Raw genomic sequence first — 22,803 nt, forward strand, 5'->3', positions numbered from 1 at the left:
GAGCTGAAGGGGTTGGATTATGAGGAGAGGTTGAGTAGACTGGGACTGTACTCGTTGGAATTTAGAAGGATGAGGGGGGATCTTATAGAAACATATAAGATTATGAAGGGAATAGATAGGATAGATGCGGGCAGGTTGTTTCCATTGGCGGGTGAAAGCAGAACTCGGGGGCATAGCCTCAAAATAAGGGTAAGTAGATTTAGGACTGAGTTTAGGAGGAACTTCTTCACCCAAGGGGTTGTGAATCTATGGAATTCCTTGCCCAGTGAAGCAGTAGAGGCTCCTTCATTAAATGTTTTTAAGATAAAGATAGATAGTTTTTTGAAGATTAAAGGGATTAAGGGTTATGGTGTTTGGGCCGGAAAGTGGAGCTGAGTCCACAAAAGATCAGCCATGATCTCATTGAATGGTGGAGCAGGCTCGAGGGGCCAGATGGCCTACTCCTAGTTCTTATGTTAAAACCAACAGCACAGAAGCGTCATCAAGAGAAGAGTTGATTGGACTTCCAGTGGCAGCCATGGTGTGAGTGGTCGCACACGGGGCAGCTCCTGCTTGATGGCGTGGAAAACAGTTCTTTTTACCCGAAACTGGGTGCAGCTTCGACGGAAAAGTGTAACTAAAGATCGGAGAAGTCCCCCCAGGAGTGGTATGTCAGCTGGTTACCAAACCTGGCAGAAGGCAAAAGACCTGGATAAGGAGTTGGAAGACCTGTGGCGTAGTGGAAGGATTGCAGAGTGGGAAGGGCTAGTGCATGTAGCAAACCCCAAGATGGAACAGTTGATGGCCTTCATCAAGGAAGAATTCCACCAGCAGAGAAAGGAGATGCAGGAGGATCGTTCGAAGGCCATCGAAGGGACTGTGGCACCCCTGAAGGGCTCCATGGAGAGGATGGAGAAATGCTTGGAGGCACAGTGGTCGCAGATCCAAGAGATTGAGAGGGTCATGTCGGACCACAGCAATTGGGTGGTGGCACTGGAGGCGGAGCTCTGAGGAGACCGTTGCAAGACGTTGAGAGCAAAGGTGGAGGAGCAAGAACATGGATCGGGAAGGCAGAATCTGCGGATAGTGGGCCTGCCTGAAGGGGTAGAAGGTGTGAATGCCACAAGGTATGTTTTGAGAATGCTAGCGGGGCTGGTGGCGGAGGGGTTGCTGGATAAGGCCCCTGAGGTGGACAGAGCACACAGGTCTGAGGCAGAAGCCGAGAGCGGGGGAGCCGCCTTGGGTGGTGATCGTGAGGCTCCACAAGTTTGTGTAGAAGAAGAATCTGCAGTGGGCGACGGAGAAGTGCAACTGTGAATGGAAGGGGTACGAGGTCTGAAAAAAACAGTTCATTGCAGCTGAGATGGCTATGGTGACGGAGGCGTTGCCAATGGCGTCAAGCAGATACTCAGAGTCCTGTGGTGCAGTCCATGGTGAAGATCTGGAACCAGCTGAGGAGGTACTTTAGGATAGAAGGGATGTCGTTGGTAATGCCGTTGTGTGAAAACCACGGTTTGGAGCCGGGGGGGATAGATGGCATGCATAGGAAGTGGAGAGAAGTAGAGCTGGTTAAGGTGAGGGATTTGTATCTGGAAGCAGGATTTGCCAGTATAGATGAATTGAAGGACAGGGTAGAGCTCCCGAGAGGAAGTGAGTTTAGGTATCTGCAGGTAATGGACTCCGTGCGGAAGGTTTGGAAAGAGTTCCCCAGGTACACCCTGCTGGAGCAACTGTTGCTTCCGAATGTGGGAGGGGAGGGCAGGATCGGAGATATATACAGGTGTTCTACGGTGATTTCCTAATTTGAGTTCCCAGTAACAGAAGAGTCACCAACAGAGGCACTTAGTAGGTGAACAGGGAGGTTTGCGGGGGGGGTGAAAATTAAGGGAAAAGTGGGAAGGGGTACTGGGAGGGAAGATAAATTGGGGAGTATGGAGGGAGGCGCTACAAAGGGTAAATGCGACCTCCTCGTGCACAAGGATGAGCCTGATATAATTCAAGGTGGTACACAGGATATATATGAAGCGGGCTAGAATGAGTGGGTTTTTTCGGGGGTGGCAGACGAGTGTGAGAAATGTGGGCGGGGAGCAGCGGATCACGTGCATATGTTCTGGGGCTGCAAAATGTTGGAGAGATTCTGGGTGGGAGTGAAGTGGCGGTCAGCAACGCCAGCGGGGGTAGCGGCCTGGCTGGGTGACTTATATGACTTTCTTTTGCTAGAAAAGATCAAATACGAATTAAGGGGTTCAACGGAGGCAAGATGGGGGATGTTCATGACTCTGTTTGAGGAGTTATGCGTCGCGGAGGGTTGGGGGCGGGGGGGGGGCGGGGGGGTATATTTGTACAAACTGTGTAGTTGTGTGTTGGGAAGTTTGTTTCCCGAATTGTTTACGTGTTGTAACTTTTTATATAAGTTTGGAATAAAATACATTTATAAAACAAAAGAGAGCAGTTGATTACTTATTCATTGATGGATGAAGGCTGCTTGACATTCTGGTTAAAGTCATCTGCCCATCTTTCTAGAAGTTGGTCTTTTCTGAGAGTAGTGTTGCCCTGTCAGCACCAAGAATTGGTGATGAGCTAGTAAACTGGGGCATGTAGACAGATTTCAGAGCATCTCTTCCAGCGTTTGTGGCCTGCATATGACTGAAGTTCATCTGCTTTCTGATTCAGCCTATTGTCTTGTATCTCCTGAGCCTACGTTGGATAGACTTGCGGATGTTTCAATCCGCATTGTGCTTGTATAACTTATCCCTGTAGAGACTATATGTTTCCTCCTGTTATTTTTGGATTATGTCATTGTATTCATCAAACTATTTTTGATGTTTATGGGAGGTAGGGACACAGGCCCTTTTTTCCCTTTATTCATTTATGGGATGTGAACGTTTGTTGCCCATCCATAATTGTTCTTGAACTGACCATTTCAGAGGACAATTCAGCGTCAAGCATGTTGCTGAGGATCTGGTGTCACATGCGTAAGGATGGCAGATTTCCTTCCCTAAAGAACATTGGTGAACCAGATGGATTTTGACAACAACCAATGATTTTGTCAAGGTCATCATTACGGAGATTAGCTTTCAATTCCAGATTTATTCATTGAATTTAAATTCCGCCAGCTGCGGTGGGATTTGAACCCATGTCCCCAGAGCATTGGCCTGGGCCTCTGGATTACTTTTTTTAAATTAAATATTTTATAGAAAATTTTTGGTCAACCAACACAGTACATTGTGCATCCTTGACACAATATTATAACAACACAAATAACAATGACCTATTTTATAAACAAAAAAAAATGAATAAGTAATAAATAACAAAAATGAAAACTAGCCCTAATTGGCAACTGCCTTGTCACAAGTAACACTCTCCAAAAATATAATTTAACAGTCCAATATATAATTATCTGTAGCAACGACCTATACACACTATACAGTATATATTAACAACCCTGAGAGTCCTTCTGGTTCCTCCTCCCCCCCCCCCGATCCTGGGCTGCTGCTGCTGCCTTCTTTTTCCCATTCCGTCTATCTTTCTGCGAGGTATTCGACGACCGGCCCCCTTAGGACGAACTTAATCCGCTCTAGCTTTATAAACCCCGCCATGTCATTTATCCAGGTCTCCACCCCCGGGGGCTTGGCTTCTTTCCACATTAGCAATATCCTGCGCCGGGCTACTAGGGACGCAAAGGTCAAAACATCGGCCTCTCTCGCCTCCTGCACTCCCGGCTCTTGTGCAACCCCAAATATAGCCAACCCCCAGCTTGGTTCGACCCGGACCCCTACTACTTTTGAAAGCACCTTTGTCACCCCCATCCAAAACCCCTGTAGTGCCGGGCATGACCAAAACATATGGGTATGATTCGCTGGGCTTCTCGAGCACCTCGCACACCTATCCTCCACCCCAAAAAATTTACTGAGCCGTGCTCCAGTCATATGTGCCCTGTGTAATACCTTAAGCTGAATCAGGCTTAGCCTGGAACACGAGGACGACGAGTTTACCCTGCTTAGGGCATCTGCCCACATCCCCTCCTCGATCTCCTCCCCCAGCTCTTCTTCCCATTTCCCTTTTAGTTCATCTACCATAGTCTCCCCTTCGTCCCTCATTTCCCTATATATATCTGACACCTTACCATCCCCCACCCATGTCTTTGAGATCACTCTGTCCTGCACCTCTTGTGTCGGGAGCTGCGGGAATTCCCTCACCTGTTGCCTCGCAAAAGCCCTCAGTTGCATATACCTGAATGCATTCCCTTGGGGCAACCCATATTTCTCGGTCAGCGCTCCCAGACTCGCGAACTTCCCATCCACAAACAGATCTTTCAGTTGCGTTATTCCTGCTCTTTGCCACATTCCATATCCCCCATCCATTCCGCCCGGGGCAAACCTATGGTTGTTTCTTATCGGGGACCCCCCCAAGGCTCCAGTCTTTCCCCTATGCCGTCTCCACTGTCCCCAAATCTTCAGTGTAGCCACCACCACCGGGCTTGTGGTGTAGTTCCTCGGTGAGAACGGCAATGGGGCTGTCACCATAGCCTGTAGGCTAGTCCCCCTACAGGATGCCCTCTCTAATCTCTTCCACGCCGATCCCTCCTCCTCTCCCATCCACTTACTCACCATTGAAATATTAGCGGCCCAATAATACTCACTTAGGCTCGGTAGTGCCAGCCCCCCCCTATCCCTGCTACGCTGTAAGAATCCCTTCCTCACTCTCGGGGTCTTCCCGGCCCACACAAAACCCATGATGCTCTTTTCAATCCTTTTAAAAAAAGCCTTCGTGATCACCACCGGGAGGCACTGAAACACAAAGAGGAATCTCGGGAGGACCACCATCTTAACCGCCTGCACCCTCCCTGCCATTGACAGGGATACCATATCCCATCTCTTGAAATCCTCCTCCATCTGTTCCACCAACCGCGTTAAATTTAACCTATGCAATGTGCCCCAATTCTTAGCTATCTGGATCCCCAGGTAACGAAAGTCCCTTGTTACCTTCCTCAACGGTAGGTCCTCTATTTCTCTACTCTGCTCCCCTGGATGCACCACAAACAACTCACTTTTCCCCATGTTCAATTTATACCCTGAAAAATCCCCAAACTCCCCAAGTATCTGCATTATTTCTGGCATCCCCTCCGCCGGGTCCGCCACGTATAGTAGCAAATCGTCCGCATACAAAGATACCCGGTGCTCTTCTCCTCCCCTAAGTACTCCCCTCCACTTCTTGGAACCCCTCAACGCTATCGCCAGGGGCTCAATCGCCAGTGCAAACAATAATGGGGACAGAGGGCATCCCTGCCTTGTCCCTCTATGGAGCCGAAAATATGCAGATCCCCGTCCATTCGTGACCACGCTCGCCACTGGGGCCCTTTACAACAGCTGCACCCATCTAACATACCCCTCTCCAAAACCAAATCTCCTCAACACCTCCCACAAATAATCCCACTCCACTCTATCAAATGCTTTCTCGGCATCCATCGCCACTACTATCTCCGTTTCTCCCTCTGGTGGGGCCATCATCATTACCCCTAACAACCTCCGTATATTCGTGTTCAGCTGTCTCCCCTTCACAAACCCAGTTTGGTCCTCGTGGACCACCCCCGGGACACATTCCTCTATTCTCATTGCCATTACCTTGGCCAGGACCTTGGCATCTACATTTAGGAGGGAAATAGGTCTATAGCACCCGCATTGTAGCGGGTCCTTTTCCTTCTTTAAGAGAAGCGATATCGTTGCTTCAGACATAGTCGGGGGCAGTTGTGCCCTTTCCTTTGCCTCATTAAAGGTCCTCGTCAGTACCGGGGTGAGCAAGTCCACATATTTTCTATAGAATTCGACTGGGAATCCATCCGGTCCCGGGGCCTTTCCCGCCTGCATGCTCCACTTCTTCTACCTCGATCTGTGCTCCCAGTCCCACCCTTTCCTGCTCTTCCACCTTGGGAAATTCCAGCCGATCCAAGAAGCCCATCATTCTCTCCCTCCCATCCGGGGGTTGAGCTTCATATAATTTTTTATAAAATGTCTTGAACACTCCATTCACTCTCTCCGCTCCCCGCTCCATCTCTCCTTCCTCATCCCTCACTCCCCCTATTTCCCTCGCTGCTCCCCTTTTCCTCAATTGGTGTGCCAGCAACCTGCTCGCCTTCTCCCCATATTCGTACTGTACACCCTGTGCCTTCCTCCATTGTGCCTCTGCAGTGCCTGTAGTCAGCAAGTCAAATTCTACATGTAGCCTTTGCCTTTCCCTGTACAGTCCCTCCTCCGGTGCTTCCGCATATTGTCTGTCCACCCTCAAAAGTTCTTGCAGCAACCGCTCCCGTTCCTTACTCTCCTGCTTCCCTTTATGTGCCCTTATTGATATCAGCTCCCCTCTAACCACCGCCTTCAACGCCTCCCAGACCACTCCCACCTGGACCTCCCCATTATCATTGAGTTCCAAGTACTTTTCAATGCACCCCCTCACCCTTAGACACACCCCCTCATCTGCCATTAGTCCCATGTCCATTCTCCAGGGTGGGCGCCCTCCTGTTTCCTCCCCTATCTCCAAGTCCACCCAGTGTGGAGCGTGATCCGAAATGGCTATAGCCGTATACTCCGTTCCCCTCACCTTCGGGATCAATGCCCTACCCAGCACAAAAAAGTCTATTCGCGAGTAGACTTTATGGACATAGGAGAAAAACGAGAACTCCTTACTCCTAGGTCTGCTAAATCTCCACGGGTCTACACCTCCCATCTGCTCCATAAAATCTTTAAGTACCTTGGTTGCTGCCGGCCTCCTTCCAGTCCTGGACTTCGACCTATCCAGCCCCGGTTCCAACACCGTATTAAAATCTCCCCCCATTATAAGCTTTCCCATCTCTAGGTCCGGAATGCGTCCTAGCATCCGCCTCATAAAATTGGCATCATCCCAGTTCGGGGCATATACGTTTACCAAAACCACCGTCTCCCCCTGTAGTTTGCCACTCGCCATCACGTATCTGCCCCCGTTATCCGCCACTATAGTCTTTGCCTCGAACATTACCCGCTTCCCCACTAATATAGCCACCCCCCTGTATTTCGCATCTAGCCCCGAATGGAACACCTGCCCCACCCATCCTTTGCGTAGCCTAACCTGGTCTATCAGTTTCAGGTGCGTTTCCTGTAACATAACCACATCTGCCTTAAGTTTCTTAAGGTGTGCGAGTACCCGTGCCCTCTTTATCGGCCCGTTCAGCCCTCTCACGTTCCACGTGATCAGCCGAGTTGGGGGGCTTACTACTTAAGGAATTACTCCCCCCATGTTGCTCCCAGAAGTCAGCAAACTCTGGCTGACCTCGGCTTCCCCCCGTGACCTCGGCTCGCACCGTGCGACGCCCCCTCCTTCCTGCTTCTCTATTCCCGCCATGATTATCATAGCGCGGGAACCAAGCCCGCGCTTCTCCCTTGGCCCCGCCCCCAATGGCCAACGCCCCATCTCCTCCACCTCCCCTCCTCCCCCCATCACCACCTGTGGGAGAGAGAAAAGTTACCACATCGCAGGATTAGTACATAAAACCCCTCTTTGCCCCCCACATTCGCCCCACCACTTTGTTCGAACGTTCTTTTTAATAACCCGCTCATTCCAGTTTTTCTTCCACAATAAAAGTCCACGCTTCATCCGCCGTCTCAAAGTAGTGGTGCCTCCCTCGATATGTGACCCACAGTCTTGCCGGTTGCAGCATTCCAAATTTTATCTTCTTTTTATGAAGCACCGCCTTGGCCCGATTAAAGCTCGCCCTCCTTCTCGCCACCTCCGCACTCCAGTCTTGATAAACGCGGATCACCGCGTTCTCCCATTTACTGCTCCGAGTTTTCTTCGCCCATCTAAGGACCATTTCTCTATCCTGAAAACGGAGGAATCTCACCACTATGGCTCTGGGAATTTCTCCTGCTCTCGGTCCTCGCGCCATCACTCGGTATGCTCCCTCCACCTCCAACGGACCCGCCGGGGCCTCCGCTCCCATTAACGAGTGCAGCATCGTGCTCACATATGCCCCGACGTCCGCTCCCTCCACACCTTCAGGAAGACCAAGAATCCTCAGGTTGTTCCTCCTTGCGTTGTTTTCCAGTGCCTCCAACCTTTCCACACATCGTTTCTGATGTGCCTCCTGCGTCTCCGTCTTCACCACCAGGCCCTGTATATCGTCCTCATTCTCGGCTGCCTTTGCCTTCACGACCCGAAGCTCCCGCTCCTGGGTCTTTTGTTCCTCCTTTAGCCCTTCGATCGCCTGTAGTATCGGGGCCAACAGCTCTTTCTTCATTTCCTTTTTGATCTCTTCCTCACAGCATTTCAAGAACTCTTGTTGTTCAGGGCCCCATGTTAAACTGCCACCTTCCGACGCCATCTTGGTTTTTGCTTGCCTTCCTTGCCGCTGTTCTAAAGGATCCACTGCAATCTGGCCACTCTCTCCTCCTTTTTCCATCCGTATCCAGGGGGGATTCCCTTCTGGTTTACCGCACAGTGTTTTTAGCCGTCAAAATTGCCGTTGGGGCTCCTATCAAGAGCCCAAAAGTCCGTTTCACAGGGAGCTGCCGAAACGTGCGACTCAGCTGGTCATCGCCGCACCCGGAAGTCGACCTCTGGATTACTAATGTCAAGTGACATTACCACCATCTCATTCGATAGCAATGGAGTATACTATATCCCTGAAGGTCACTCAGTCTCGTCCAGTCACTCAATGCAGTGAGTGTCCATTTTCGCTGTAGTAGAGTGACTCTCTTGTTTCTGAAGAGAAATTTACTCCGATTGCCTGTTTGGGCCTTGAGAAATTGAGATGCTTCTGGACCTTCATGTCCTGGAGGCAGCTTTGGAGATAGATCTTGATCTTTAGATGTGAAATGATAAAACTTCACTCCAGCAGCCAGTGCCATACATGGCCTTACATGTACATCCTGCCTGTCGCTCTGCTGGGCGATGCCATAGTTGATCAGATGTCAATACTCAGAATGGGGACGCATTCAAGACACCTTGTTGCGATTAGGGAAGGAGAAATGTGTGCAGGCTCAGCATACATCTTTAGCAAGAGGAGATAATTGCTGTTACAACTGTGTTTTTTTGCCTATGACTCCTTCCCACACCAGGTAGTCTGCACCAACTATTGCATTGAAGTCACCAAGAATAATTAGTTTGTCTGACTTTGACCAGTAGCAATCCAGGAATCGAAATCGGCATAGAATTTATGCTCAATTTTATACGGGTTGGTCATGGTAAGGGTGCACACATGAGAGTTGCTTGGCTCTTGTCGTGTAGGGGGAGTTTTAAGCACCATCACAATGTCATTACACCCTTTGGAAGACAAATCAACTTACTAATGAGATGGTTCATGACAGCAAGGCCTATGCCAGCTTGGCACCATTCTTCTTTTCCATGCTCAGTGCAAAAGAATGTGTAACCTGTGCCAATTTCCTTTACCTGAATCTCTCAGATAGACAAATCTCACTGAGGGCGACAATGTGGATGTTGTTCCTAGCAGGTTCTCTACCGATAAAAACAGTTTTTCTCTCCGGTCTGTTGGCTGTGGTGTTGTCCATGAGAATGTGCACATTTCATGCGCTAATGGTGATCCAGTGGCACCTGTATTAGCTTTTATGAGATTGACTTAAGACCACATTGCTGGCATCCCTGCCAGCTGCGGTCTGTTGGTCAGGGAGGTGAAGCAGACAATGTTTAGGGCATCTAAAGTTTGTTTACTTTAAATCATGAGTAATCTTGATAAATAGAATGTTATGGGAACAGCGTAGACATCACATACCAAATACTCCAGACTTTTATATAGCACTTTTAAAGTAGTAAAACGTTCTACAGTGATTTCCTAATTTGAGTTCCCAGTAACAGAAGAGTCACCAACAGAGGCACTTAGTAGGTGAACACAAGCTCAGAAGCAGAGAAGTAGGGAAGAATTGGCTTACGGGTTGATATACCACACTCCCACATGAAAGATATATGCTGACAAATCCAAGCTGGGAAAGGACTGTCTGCTTACTGGAGAACTGTGTCATAAGTGCAGATACTTGCAACTAGAAACAATTAAGTATTTTTGGGAGCAAAAGCAGAAAGGTCCTGTTCATTTGTGGAAGAACTCCTTTGCAGAAACAGAAGAAGCTGGGGTGGGTCACAGTACCTTCAGATTTTGTCTTCCAAATTCCATTGTTGAAAATTTACAACCTTTTGTTTGATGGGTGGAGTGGTTATCTCTCTTAATAACATAATTATTTGTGGTCATCTCCCCAATGGCTTCATTTTGTTTATAAAAGAACAGCATGAAATTAACTAGCTGTACCATTTGCAGTACTAGGGTTATAACAGAGTTTGTTTTTATTCATTCACAGAATGTGGTATCTGGGAGTTCTGTTCATGCAGTAGGTAGTATAAACTTACCCTGGTCCAAGTTATCATGTGCTAGATGGGAGATCAGGTATAAATCTGTCTGTGTATCATACTTATGTGATTTGGAGAGGGAAGCAACCTAAAACGTACAGCATCATTCAAGTTAGTGCTCAGATTCTCCTACAAAGTTTCAATGCAGTCACAAATCCATTCATAAGGCACAATCATACAGATCTTTCCTCTACAAGAACATAAACTGGTCATGCCAATTCATACAAAATGTTTATCGGAAACCAATCCAACAAGTCAGATTACATAACATTCAGGAATGTAGTCAATGGTACAAATATGAATGAAATTGAAGCCAGATTACATAACATTCAGGAATTTAGTCAATGGTGCAAATATGAAAGTGATTGAAGCTAAGATTGTAGCTGAACAGAGTGAGCAACCTGGTGAACAGTTCAAAGTCCACTGACGCGGACAGCTGCTTATTGTATTCTCAGTATTTTGGCCAAGCCGATGAGAATAATGTTCTGATCCCCAGCGTGGTCTAGAGAAGTAAACATGAGAAAACTACCTGCACAGAGCAGTCAAAACAAGATAATTAGTTTAGTGGTGTTTAATTGGAAAGATAAGAAGCAAGCTAACTAAGCGATAAAAACAAAATCACTATTGGGGTAACATAGTGGTTATGCTACTAGGCTCATAATCTAGAGGCCTGAATTAATAACCAAGAGACACAAGTTCAAATCCTGCCATGGCAGCTGGGGAATTTAAGTTGAATTAATTTTTAAAATCTAGTTTTAGAATTGTGACTGTGGAACTACTAAATTGTTGTAAAACACATTTTGTTTAGTAATTGCTCTTTAGGAGAGGAAATCTGCCAACCTCATCCAGCCTGTCTTATATCAGACTCTAGAACCACAACAATGTGACAACCCTCTGACGTACCACCACCAACTTTTGAAGAGCACATCCCATGAACGAATAAAAATAAACTTTTGTTATAACCCTAGCACTGCAAATGGTACAGTTGGCTAATTTAATTCTATTATTTTCTGAAGGAAATAAAGCCATTGGGGAGATGACCAGAAATAATCCTGTTACTAAGAGAGATACCATTCCATCCATCAAACAGAACCGGTTGTAAATTTTCAACGATGAAAGATTACTATTCTAATAGTAAGCGGGGAGGGGGGTCCGACCCCTTTGGGGGGGGGGGGGGGGGGGGGGGGGGGGGCCTCCGCTGTGGCCTGGCCCACGATCGGGGCCTACCAATCGGCAGGCCGGCCTCTCGGGCTGGGGGCCTCTTTTATTCCGCGCTGGCCCCTGTAGCCATGTTATGTCGGGGGTGGCGCGGAGAAGGGAGCCACCACGCATGCGTGGCAATCGCGCCGGTCCCAATGCGCATGCGCAGACCAGCGGCACCCATCTGATGCCGTGATCGGCAGTTAGAGCAGCGTGGGTCGTTCCAGTACCATGCTGGCCCCCTGTAGGGGTCAGAATAGCTGCTCCTGAGGCTATGTTGACGGCGACGGGAAACGCAACGGCGTTTACGACGGCGTCAACACTTAACCTCCGGATCAGAGAATCCCCCTACTTATCTTCCGGTTAGGCACACTACAGCCTTCCGGTGTCAACATCGAATTCAACAACTTCAGATGATTAGCTCTACCCCACCTCGACCCATTTGTTTTCATCCCATTTCATTTTAACTGTTTTTTACCATTTCTTTCTCTCTTGTCTTTCTTGAAATATTTTCATCCCCCCATCTTATCCACCTTTCGTTACTCTTTCTCCCCTTTGCTTCCCCCTTTCCCTCCCCGCACATCTACATCTGTCACAGTTTACCCTCTGATGTTAGTTTCTCTGCAGTTTGGCCTTTCACACCTTTTGATCTCTCTGGGGACTGCCAATGGCATTTTTTCCCCTTGCTTTCTGTGGCTATTAGCACCCGGTTTCCCTGGGTTTCTGTGGCTGTGACTCATCTTTCATTCTCACTCCACAGTATCAATATTTCCCACTTTCTCTGTCTTTAGCTTTGACAAAGGGTCATCTGGACTCAAAATGTTACCTCTTTTCTCTCTACAGATGCTGCCAGACCTGCTGAAATTTTCCAGCATTTTCTTTTTGGTTTCAGATTCCAGCATCCGTAGCAATTTGCTTTTACTATTCTAAAGCTGGACATATACCAAATGTTCTAAGTTGCCGTCATTGTGCTTTGTAACTTTGAGACGTGCAAGGAAAATAGAAATCTAAACGAAGTGAACAAAATAAACGCTTTCTATTTTGAAACAGTAAGCACGTGACAGAATTCAAACATATTAAACAAGCAAGTTCTACATACCTTCTATCAAAGTGCAGTAATCAATGCGGTATTTTGTTATTTTACCATGGCTGAGCTCTGGAGAAAGAGGAAGCCATGTCACCCGAATATCAGTGAGGGTGGGAATCGACAAGGACAGCTGAGGAGCAGTACTTGGGACTGTTGACAAATACAAAGAACGTGTAAGAACCATTGGAGTGGCGGAGGTTTTGCAAGAATTCCCCAGAATGTCTTTAGACTGGGTTTAACAATAAAACAGAGTTCACTTGTGAAATTAATTTAAAGTCAATGCTATTTATTACATTAAAAAATCACCATATATTTTCTTCAATGTACTTCAATCACAGCCAATCCACAGTGAAGTAGAAGTACAGAACATCTCCAGGCACAGGAGAAGATCGTGTCGGATCGTGTTTTCCGGGTCTTTAAGGGGGAGGGGGAGCAGCCCCAAGTCGTGGTCCACATTGGCACGAACGACATAGGTAGGGAAGGGGATAAGGATGTCAGGCAGGCTTTCAGGGAGCTAGGATGGAAGCTCAGAACTAGAACAAACAGAGTTGTTATCTCTGGGTTGTTGCCCGTGCCACGTGATAGTGAGATGAGGAATAGGTAGAGAGAGCAATTAAACACGTGGCTACAGGGATGGTGCAGGCGGGAGGGATTCAGATTTCTGGATAACTGGGGCTCTTTCTGGGGAAGGTGGGACCTCTACAGACAGGATGGTCTACATCTGAACCTGCGGGGCACAAATATCCTGGGGGGGGAGATTTGTTAGTGCTCTTTGGGGGGGTTTAAACTAATGCAGCAGGGGCATGGGAACCTGGATTGTAGTTTTAGGGTAAGGAAGAATGAGAGTATAGAGGTCAGGAGCACAGATTTGGCGTCGCAGGAGGGGGCCAGTGTTCAGGTAGGTGGTTTGAAGTGTGTCTACTTCAATGCCAGGAGTATACGAAATAAGGTAGGGGAACTGGCAGCATGGGTTGGTACCTGGGACTTCGATGTTGTGGCCATTTCGGAGACATGGATAGAGCAGGGACAGGAATGGATGTTGCAGGTTCCGGGGTTTAGGTGTTTTAGTAAGCTCAGAGAAGGAGGCAAAAGAAGGGGAGGTGTGGCGCTGCTAGTCAAGAGCAGTATTACGGTGGCGGAGAGGATGCTAGATGGGGACTCATCTTCCGAGGTAGTATGGGCTGAGGTTAGAAACAGGAAAGGAGAGGTCACCCTGTTGGGAGTTTTCTATAGGCCTCCAAATAGTTCTAGGGATGTAGAGGAAAGGATGGCGAGGGTGATCCTGGATAAGAGCGAAAGTAATAGGGTAGTTATTATGGGAGACTTTAACTTTCCAAATATTGACTGGAAAAGATATAGTTCGAGTACATTAGATGGGTCGTTTTTTGTACAGTGTGTGCAGGAGGGTTTCCTGACACAGTTTGTTGACAGGCCAACAAGAGGCGAGGCCACATTGGATTTGGTTTTGGGTAATGAACCAGGCCAGGTGTTGGATTTGGAGGTAGGTGAGCACTTTGGGGACAGTGACCACAATTCGGTGACGTTTACGTTAAGGATGGAAAGGGATAAGTATACACCGCAGGGCAAGAGTTATAGCTGGGGGAAGGGAAATTATGATGCCATTAGACGTGACTTGGGGGGGATAAGGTGGAGAAGTAGGCTGCAAGTGTTGGACACACTGGATAAGTGGAGCTTGTTCAAGGATCAGCTACTGCGTGTTCTTGATAAGTATGTACCGGTCAGGCAGGGAGGAAGGTGCCGAGCGAGGGAACCGTGGTTTACCAAAGAAGTGGAATCTCTTGTTAAGAGGAAGAAGGAGGCCTATGTGAAGATGAGGTGTGAAGTTTCAGTTGGGGCGATGGATAGTTACAAGGTAGCGAGGAAGGATCTAAAGAGAGAGCTAAGACGAGCAAGGAGGGGACATGAGAAGTATTTGGCAGGAAGGATCAAGGAAAACCCAAAAGCTTTCTATAGGTATGTCAGGAATAAGCGAATGAGACTTCCGGGTGCGGCGATGACCAGCTGAGTCGCACGTTTCGGCAGCTCCCTGTGAAACGGACTTTTGGGCTCTTGATAGGAGCCCCAACGGCAATTTTGACGGCTAAAAACACTGTGCGGTAAACCAGAAGGGAATCCCCCCTGGATACGGATGGAAAAAGGAGGAGTGAGTGGCCAGATTGCAGTGGATCCTTTAGAACAGTGGCAAGGAAGGCAAGCAAAAACCAAGATGGCGTCGGAAGGTGGCAGTTTAACATGGGGCCCTGAACAACAAGAGTTCTTGAAATGCTGTGTGGAAGAGATCAAAAAGGAAATAAAGAAAGAGCTGTTGGCCCCGATACTACAGGCGATCGAAGGGCTAAAGGAGGAACAAAAGACCCAGGAGCGGGAGCTTCGGGTCGTGAAGGCAAAGGCAGCCGAGAATGAGGACGATATACAGGGCCTGGTGGTGAAGACGGAGACGCAGGAGGCACATCAGAAACGATGTGTGGAAAGGTTGGAGGCACTGGAAAACAACGCAAGGAGGAACAACCTGAGGATTCTTGGTCTTCCTGAAGGTGTGGAGGGAGCGGACGTCGGGGCATATGTGAGCACGATGCTGCACTCGTTAATGGGAGCGGAGGCCCCGGCGGGTCCGTTGGAGGTGGAGGGAGCATACCGAGTGATGGCGCGAGGACCGAGAGCAGGAGAAATTCCCAGAGCCATAGTGGTGAGATTCCTCCGTTTTCAGGATAGAGAAATGGTCCTTAGATGGGCGAAGAAAACTCGGAGCAGTAAATGGGAGAACGCGGTGATCCGCGTTTATCAAGACTGGAGTGCGGAGGTGGCGAGAAGGAGGGCGAGCTTTAATCGGGCCAAGGCGGTGCTTCATAAAAAGAAGATAAAATTTGGAATGCTGCAACCGGCAAGACTGTGGGTCACATATCGAGGGAGGCACCACTACTTTGAGACGGCGGATGAAGCGTGGACTTTTATTGTGGAAGAAAAACTGGAATGAGCGGGTTATTAAAAAGAACGTTCGAACAAAGTGGTGGGGCGAATGTGGGGGGCAAAGAGGGGTTTTATGTACTAATCCTGCGATGTGGTAACTTTTCTCTCTCCCACAGGTGGTGATGGGGGGAGGAGGGGAGGTGGAGGAGATGGGGCGTTGGCCATTGGGGGCGGGGCCAAGGGAGAAGCGCGGGCTTGGTTCCCGCGCTATGATAATCATGGCGGGAATAGAGAAGCAGGAAGGAGGGGGCGTCGCACGGTGCGAGCCGAGGTCACGGGGGGAAGCCGAGGTCAGCCAGAGTTTGCTGACTTCTGGGAGCAACATGGGGGGAGTAATTACGCTAGCGGGGGATCTAGCGGGGGGGGTGGGAGGGGGGAATTACTGGGTTGCTCCTGCTGGGGAGAGGGGGGAGCTGGTATGGGAGAGGATGGGCGGGGGGGCACCGCCTGGGGGAGATACAGCTGCGTGGGAACCGGGTGAGGAGCTGGAAAAAGGTGATGGCTAATCGACAAGGGGGGGGTAGGAAGCCCCCCAACTCGGCTGATCACATGGAACGTGAGAGGGCTGAACGGGCCGATAAAGAGGGCACGGGTACTCGCACACCTTAAGAAACTTAAGGCAGATGTGGTTATGTTACAGGAAACGCACCTGAAACTGATAGACCAGGTTAGGCTACGCAAAGGATGGGTGGGGCAGGTGTTCCATTCGGGGCTAGATGCGAAAAACAGGGGGGTGGCTATATTAGTGGGGAAGCGGGTAATGTTCGAGGCAAAGACTATAGTGGCGGATAACGGGGGCAGATACGTGATGGTGAGTGGCAAACTACAGGGGGAGACGGTGGTTTTGGTAAACGTATATGCCCCGAACTGGGATGATGCCAATTTTATGAGGCGGATGCTAGGACGCATTCCGGACCTAGAGATGGGAAAGCTGATAATGGGGGGAGATTTTAATACGGTGTTGGAACTAGGGCTGGATAGGTCGAAGTCCAGGACTGGAAGGAGGCCGGCAGCAGCCAAGGTACTTAAAGATTTTATGGAGCAGATGGGAGGTGTAGACCCGTGGAGATTTAGCAGACCTAGGAGTAAGGAGTTCTCGTTTTTCTCCTATTTCCATAAAGTCTACTCGCGAATAGACTTTTTTGTGCTGGGTAGGGCATTGATCCCGAAGGTGGGGGGAACGGAGTATACGGCTATAGCCATTTCGGATCACGCTCCACACTGGGTGGACTTGGAGATAGGGGAGGAAACAGGAGGGCGCCCACCCTGGAGAATGGACATGGGACTAATGGCAGATGAGGGGGTGTGTCTAAGGGTGAGGGGGTGCATTGAAAAGTACTTGGAACTCAATGATAATGGGGAGGTCCAGGTGGGAGTGGTCTGGGAGGCGTTGAAGGCGGTGGTTAGAGGGGAGCTGATATCAATAAGAGCACATAAAGGGAAGCAGGAGAGTAAGGAACGGGAGCGGTTGAGGGTGGACAGACAATATGCGGAAGCACCGGAGGAGGGACTGTACAGGGAAAGGCAAAGGCTACATGTAGAATTTGACTTGCTGACTACAGGCACTGCAGAGGCACAATGGAGGAAGGCACAGGGTGTACAGTACGAATATGGGGAGAAGGCGAGCAGGTTGCTGGCACACCAATTGAGGAAAAGGGGAGCAGCAAGGGAAATAGGGGGAGTGAGGGATGAGGAAGGAGAGATGGAGCGGGGAGCGGAGAGAGTGAATGGAGTGTTCAAGACATTTTATAAAAAATTATATGAAGCTCAAACCCCGGATGGGAGGGAGAGAATGATGGGCTTCTTGGATCGGCTGGAATTTCCCAAGGTGGAAGAGCAGGAAAGGGTGGGACTGGGAGCACAGATCGAGGTAGAAGAAGTGGTGAAAGGAATTAGGAGCATGCAGGCGGAAAAGGCCCCGGGACCGGATGGATTCCCAGTCGAATTCTATAGAAAATATGTGGACTTGCTCGCCCCGGTACTGACGAGGACCTTTAATGAGGCAAAGGAAAGGGGACAACTGCCCCCGACTATGTCTGAAGCAACGATATCGCTTCTCTTAAAGAAGGAAAAGGACCCGCTACAATGCGGGTCCTATAGACCTATTTCCCTCCTAAATGTAGATGCCAAGGTCCTGGCCAAGGTAATGGCAATGAGAATAGAGGAATGTGTCCCGGGGGTGGTCCACGAGGACCAAACTGGGTTTGTGAAGGGGAGACAGCTGAACACGAATATACGGAGGTTGTTAGGGGTAATGATGATGGCCCCACCAGAGGGAGAAACGGAGATAGTAGTGGCGATGGATGCTGAGAAAGCATTTGATAGAGTGGAGTGGGATTATTTGTGGGAGGTGTTGAGGAGATTTGGTTTTGGAGAGGGGTATGTTAGATGGGTGCAGCTGTTGTATAGGGCCCCAGTGGCGAGCGTGGTCACGAATGGACGGGGATCTGCATATTTTCGGCTCCATAGAGGGACAAGGCAGGGATGCCCTCTGTCCCCATTATTGTTTGCACTGGCGATTGAGCCCCTGGCGATAGCGTTGAGGGGTTCCAAGAAGTGGAGGGGAGTACTTAGGGGAGGAGAAGAGCACCGGGTATCTTTGTATGCGGATGATTTGCTACTATACGTGGCGGACCCGGCGGAGGGGATGCCAGAAATAATGCGGATACTTGGGGAGTTTGGGGATTTTTCAGGGTATAAATTGAACATGGGGAAAAGTGAGTTGTTTGTGGTGCATCCAGGGGAGCAGAGTAGAGAAATAGAGGACCTACCGTTGAGGAAGGTAACAAGGGACTTTCGTTACCTGGGGATCCAGATAGCTAAGAATTGGGGCACATTGCATAGGTTAAATTTAACGCGGTTGGTGGAACAGATGGAGGAGGATTTCAAGAGATGGGATATGGTATCCCTGTCAATGGCAGGGAGGGTGCAGGCGGTTAAGATGGTGGTCCTCCCGAGATTCCTCTTTGTGTTTCAGTGCCTCCCGGTGGTGATTACGAAGGCTTTATTTAAAAGGATTGAAAAGAGCATCATGGGTTTTGTGTGGGCCGGGAAGACCCCGAGAGTGAGGAAGGGATTCTTACAGCGTAGCAGGGATAGGGGGGGGCTGGCACTACCGAGCCTAAGTGAGTATTATTGGGCCGCTAATATTTCAATGGTGAGTAAGTGGATGGGAGAGGAGGAGGGAGCGGCGTGGAAGAGATTAGAGAGGGCGTCCTGTAGGGGGACTAGCCTACAGGCTATGGTGACAGCCCCATTGCCGTTCTCACCGAGGAACTACACCACAAGCCCGGTGGTGGTGGCTACACTGAAGATTTGGGGACAGTGGAGACGGCATAGGGGAAAGACTGGAGCCTTGGGGGGGTCCCCGATAAGAAACAACCATAGGTTTGCCCCGGGCGGAATGGATGGGGGATATGGAATGTGGCGAAGAGCAGGAATAACGCAACTGAAAGATCTGTTTGTGGATGGGAAGTTCGCGAGTCTGGGAGCGCTGACCGAGAAATATGGGTTGCCCCAAGGGAATGCATTCAGGTATATGCAACTGAGGGCTTTTGCGAGGCAACAGGTGAGGGAATTCCCGCAGCTCCCGACACAAGAGGTGCAGGACAGAGTGATCTCAAAGACATGGGTGGGGGATGGTAAGGTGTCAGATATATATAGGGAAATGAGGGACGAAGGGGAGACTATGGTAGATGAACTAAAAGGGAAATGGGAAGAAGAGCTGGGGGAGGAGATCGAGGAGGGGCTGTGGGCAGATGCCCTAAGCAGGGTAAACTCGTCGTCCTCGTGTGCCAGGCTAAGCCTGATTCAGTTTAAGGTATTACACAGGGCACATATGACTGGAGCACGGCTCAGTAAATTTTTTGGGGTGGAGGATAGGTGTGCGAGGTGCTCGAGAAGCCCAGCGAATCATACCCATATGTTTTGGTCATGCCCGGCACTACAGGGGTTTTGGATGGGGGTGACAAAGGTGCTTTCAAAAGTAGTAGGAGTCCGGGTCGAACCAAGCTGGGGGTTGGCTATATTTGGGGTTGCACAAGAGCCGGGAGTGCAGGAGGCGAGAGAGGCCGATGTTTTGGCCTTTGCGTCCCTAGTAGCCCGGCGCAGGATATTGCTAATGTGGAAAGAAGCCAAGCCCCCGGGGGTGGAGACCTGGATAAATGACATGGCGGGGTTTATAAAGCTAGAGCGGATTAAGTTCGTCCTAAGGGGGTCGGCTCAAGGGTTCACCAGGCGGTGGCAACCGTTCGTCGAATACCTCGCAGAAAGATAGACGGAATGGGAAAAAGAAGGCAGCAGCAGCAGCCCAGGATCGGGGGGGGGGGGGGGGGGGGGGGGAGGAACCAGAAGGACTCTCAGGGTTGTTAATATATACTGTATAGTATGTATAGGTCGTTGCTACAGATAATTATATATTGGACTGTTAAATTATATTTTTGGAGAGTGTTACTTGTGACAAGGCAGTTGCTAATTAGGGGTAGTTTTCATTTTTGTCATTTATTATTTATTCATTTTTTGTTTATAAAATAGGTCATTGTTATTTGTGTTGTTATAATATTGTGTAAAGGATACACAATGTACTGTGTTGGTTGACCAAAAATTTTCAATAAAATATTTAATTAAAAAAAAGGAATAAGCGAATGACGAGGGACAGAGTAGGACCAGTCAAGGACAGGGATGGGAAGTTGTGTGTAGAGTCTGAAGAGATAGGCGAGATACTAAATGAATATTTTTCGTCAGTATTCACTCAGGAAAAAGATAATGTTGTGGAGGAGAATGCTGAGATCCAGGTAAATAGATTAGATGGCATTGAGGTACGTAGGGAAGAGGTGTTGGCAATTCTGGACAGGCTGAAAATAGATAAGTCCCCGGGACCTGATGGGATTTATCCTAGGATTCTCTGGGAGGCCAGGGAAGAGATTGCTGGACCATTGGCTTTGGTTTTTATGTCATCATTGGATACAGGAATAGTGCCAGAGGACTGGTAGGATAGCAAATGTGGTCCCTTTGTTCAAAAAGGGGAGCAGAGACAACCCCGGCAACTATAGACCGGTGAGCCTCACGTCTGTAGTGGGTAAAGTCTTGGAGCAGATTATAAGAGACAAGATTTATAATCATCTAGATAGGAATAATATGATCAGGGATAGTCAGCATGGCTTTGTGAAGGGTAGGTCATGCCTCACAAACCTTATCGAGTTCTTTGAGAAGGTGACTGAACAGGTAGACGAGGGTAGAGCAGTTGATGTGGTGTATATGGATTTCAGCAAAGCGTTTGATAAGGTTCCCCACGGTAGGCTATTGCAGAAAATACGGAGGCTGGGGATTGAGGGTGATTTAGAGATGTGGATCAGAAATTGGCTAGCTGAAAGAAGACAGAGGGTGGTGGTTGATGGGAAATGTTCAGAATGGAGTTCAGTTACAAGTGGAGTACCACAAGGATCTGTTCTGGGGCCGTTGCTGTTTGTCATTTTTATCAATGACCTAGAGGAAGGCGCAGAAGGGTGGGTGAGTAAATTTGCAGACGATACTAAAGTCGGTGGTGTTGTCGATAGTGTGGAAGGATGTAGCAGGTTACAGAGGGACATAGATAAGCTGCAGAGCTGGGCTGAGAGGTGGCAAATGGAGTTTAATGTAGAGAAGTGTGAGGTGATTCACTTTGGAAGGAAAAACAGGAATGTGGAATATTTGGCTAATGGAAAAGTTCTTGAAAGTGTGGATGAGCAGAGGGATCTAGGTGTCCATGTACATAGATCCCTGAAAGTTGCCACCTAGGTTGATAGGGTGGTGAAGAAGGCCTATGGAGTGTTGGCCTTTATTGGTAGAGGGATTGAGTTCCGGAGTCAGGAGGTCATGTTGCAGCTGTACAGAACTCTGGTACGGCCGCATTTGGAGTATTGCGTACAGTTCTGGTCACCGCATTATAGGAAGGACGTGGAGGCTTTGGAACGGGTGCAGAGGAGATTTACCAGGATGTTGCCTGGTATGGAGGGAAAATCTTATGAGGAAAGGCTGATGGACTTGAGGTTGTTTTCGTTAGAGAGAAGAAGGTTAAGAGGAGACTTAATAGAGGCATACAAAATGATCAGAGGGTTAAATAGGGTGGACAGTGAGAGCCTTCTCCCGCGGATGGAAATGGCTAGCACGAGGGGACATAGCCTTAAACTGAGGGGTAATAGATATAGGACAGAGGTCAGGGGTAGGTTCTTTACGCAAAGAGTAGTGAGGCCGTGGAATGCCCTACCTGCTACAGTCGTGAACTCGCCAACATTGAGGGCATTTAAAATTTTATTGGATAAACATATGGATGATAATGGTATAGTGTAGGTTAGATGAACATCGTGGGCCGAAGGGCCTGTACTGCGCTGTATTGTTCTATGTTCTATGTTCTAAGAAAACCTGCGCACCTTCTAAGATGATTTAACACAAGCTCATAGCACTCACAGTGGATGGACATTGCAGAATATTTAAACCTATCTAAAGGGGGTAGAGGATGAAAAGAACCCCCTTAGTTATGGCAGAAGGCAAAGCTAAAAACAGGACAGTTATCTCCATTGGGCAATTATCTTCAAAATGCTGACCACAGATCCAATAATTTTGGGATGGGGGAGATCTTGTGATCATTAATTCGGAGTTTGTCCCACTGATCTAACATAAATTTTAATAAAATTAATTGGAGATTTTCTTTTCTACAATGTGACTGAATAGATTTTGGTTTTCCAGAATGCAACTAAAAAGCTTTCTTTTCATGGAGTACAACTGAAGGCAACATTTAAATTGGGGAGGAAAAATATAACTGATAAACAAAGGTAGAAAATCACTAGAGAGGAAAGAAAAAAGAGATAGTGAGAAACAAAGTTGATATCAGTCAATGTGACAATCAGAAAGTAGAACATAGAACGTACAGTGCAGGAGGCCAATGGGCCCATCGAGTCTGCACTGACCCACTTTAAGCCCTCACTTCTGTGCTGGGTTTTGGATCCTGTTGGTTTTTTCGGGCCGGGCAGATTGAGTTGGGTGGGACCCCTCAGACCACCCAAATCAGCACCTAGCCAAACAGGCTGGTACGTTATTTTACTCATTCAATAAGAATTAAAAATTCATGCTTGGCAGCTTATAAAAACGTTTGTTTTTTGGACACCACCAGTTTTCAGATAGCTAGA

The 22,803-nt window shown here is 48.5% G+C and overlaps 1 protein-coding gene across 3 annotated transcripts in view; it reads right to left on the minus strand.

Annotated features, from left to right (window-relative positions):
- igdcc4 (immunoglobulin superfamily, DCC subclass, member 4) overlaps positions 1–22,803 on the minus strand; it is a 366,490-nt gene that overhangs the window by 158,379 nt on the left and 185,308 nt on the right. For all 3 annotated transcript variants that reach the window (XM_072470589.1, XM_072470588.1, XM_072470587.1), the window contains one exon: positions 12,665–12,802. In XM_072470589.1, the coding sequence (XP_072326690.1) occupies positions 12,665–12,802 (138 nt within the window). The remainder of the gene's footprint in view (positions 1–12,664; positions 12,803–22,803) is intronic.

The sequence above is a fragment of the Scyliorhinus torazame genome, chromosome 12 (assembly GCF_047496885.1).
Source record: "Scyliorhinus torazame isolate Kashiwa2021f chromosome 12, sScyTor2.1, whole genome shotgun sequence".
In the NCBI taxonomy this organism is placed as follows: domain Eukaryota; kingdom Metazoa; phylum Chordata; class Chondrichthyes; order Carcharhiniformes; family Scyliorhinidae; genus Scyliorhinus; species Scyliorhinus torazame.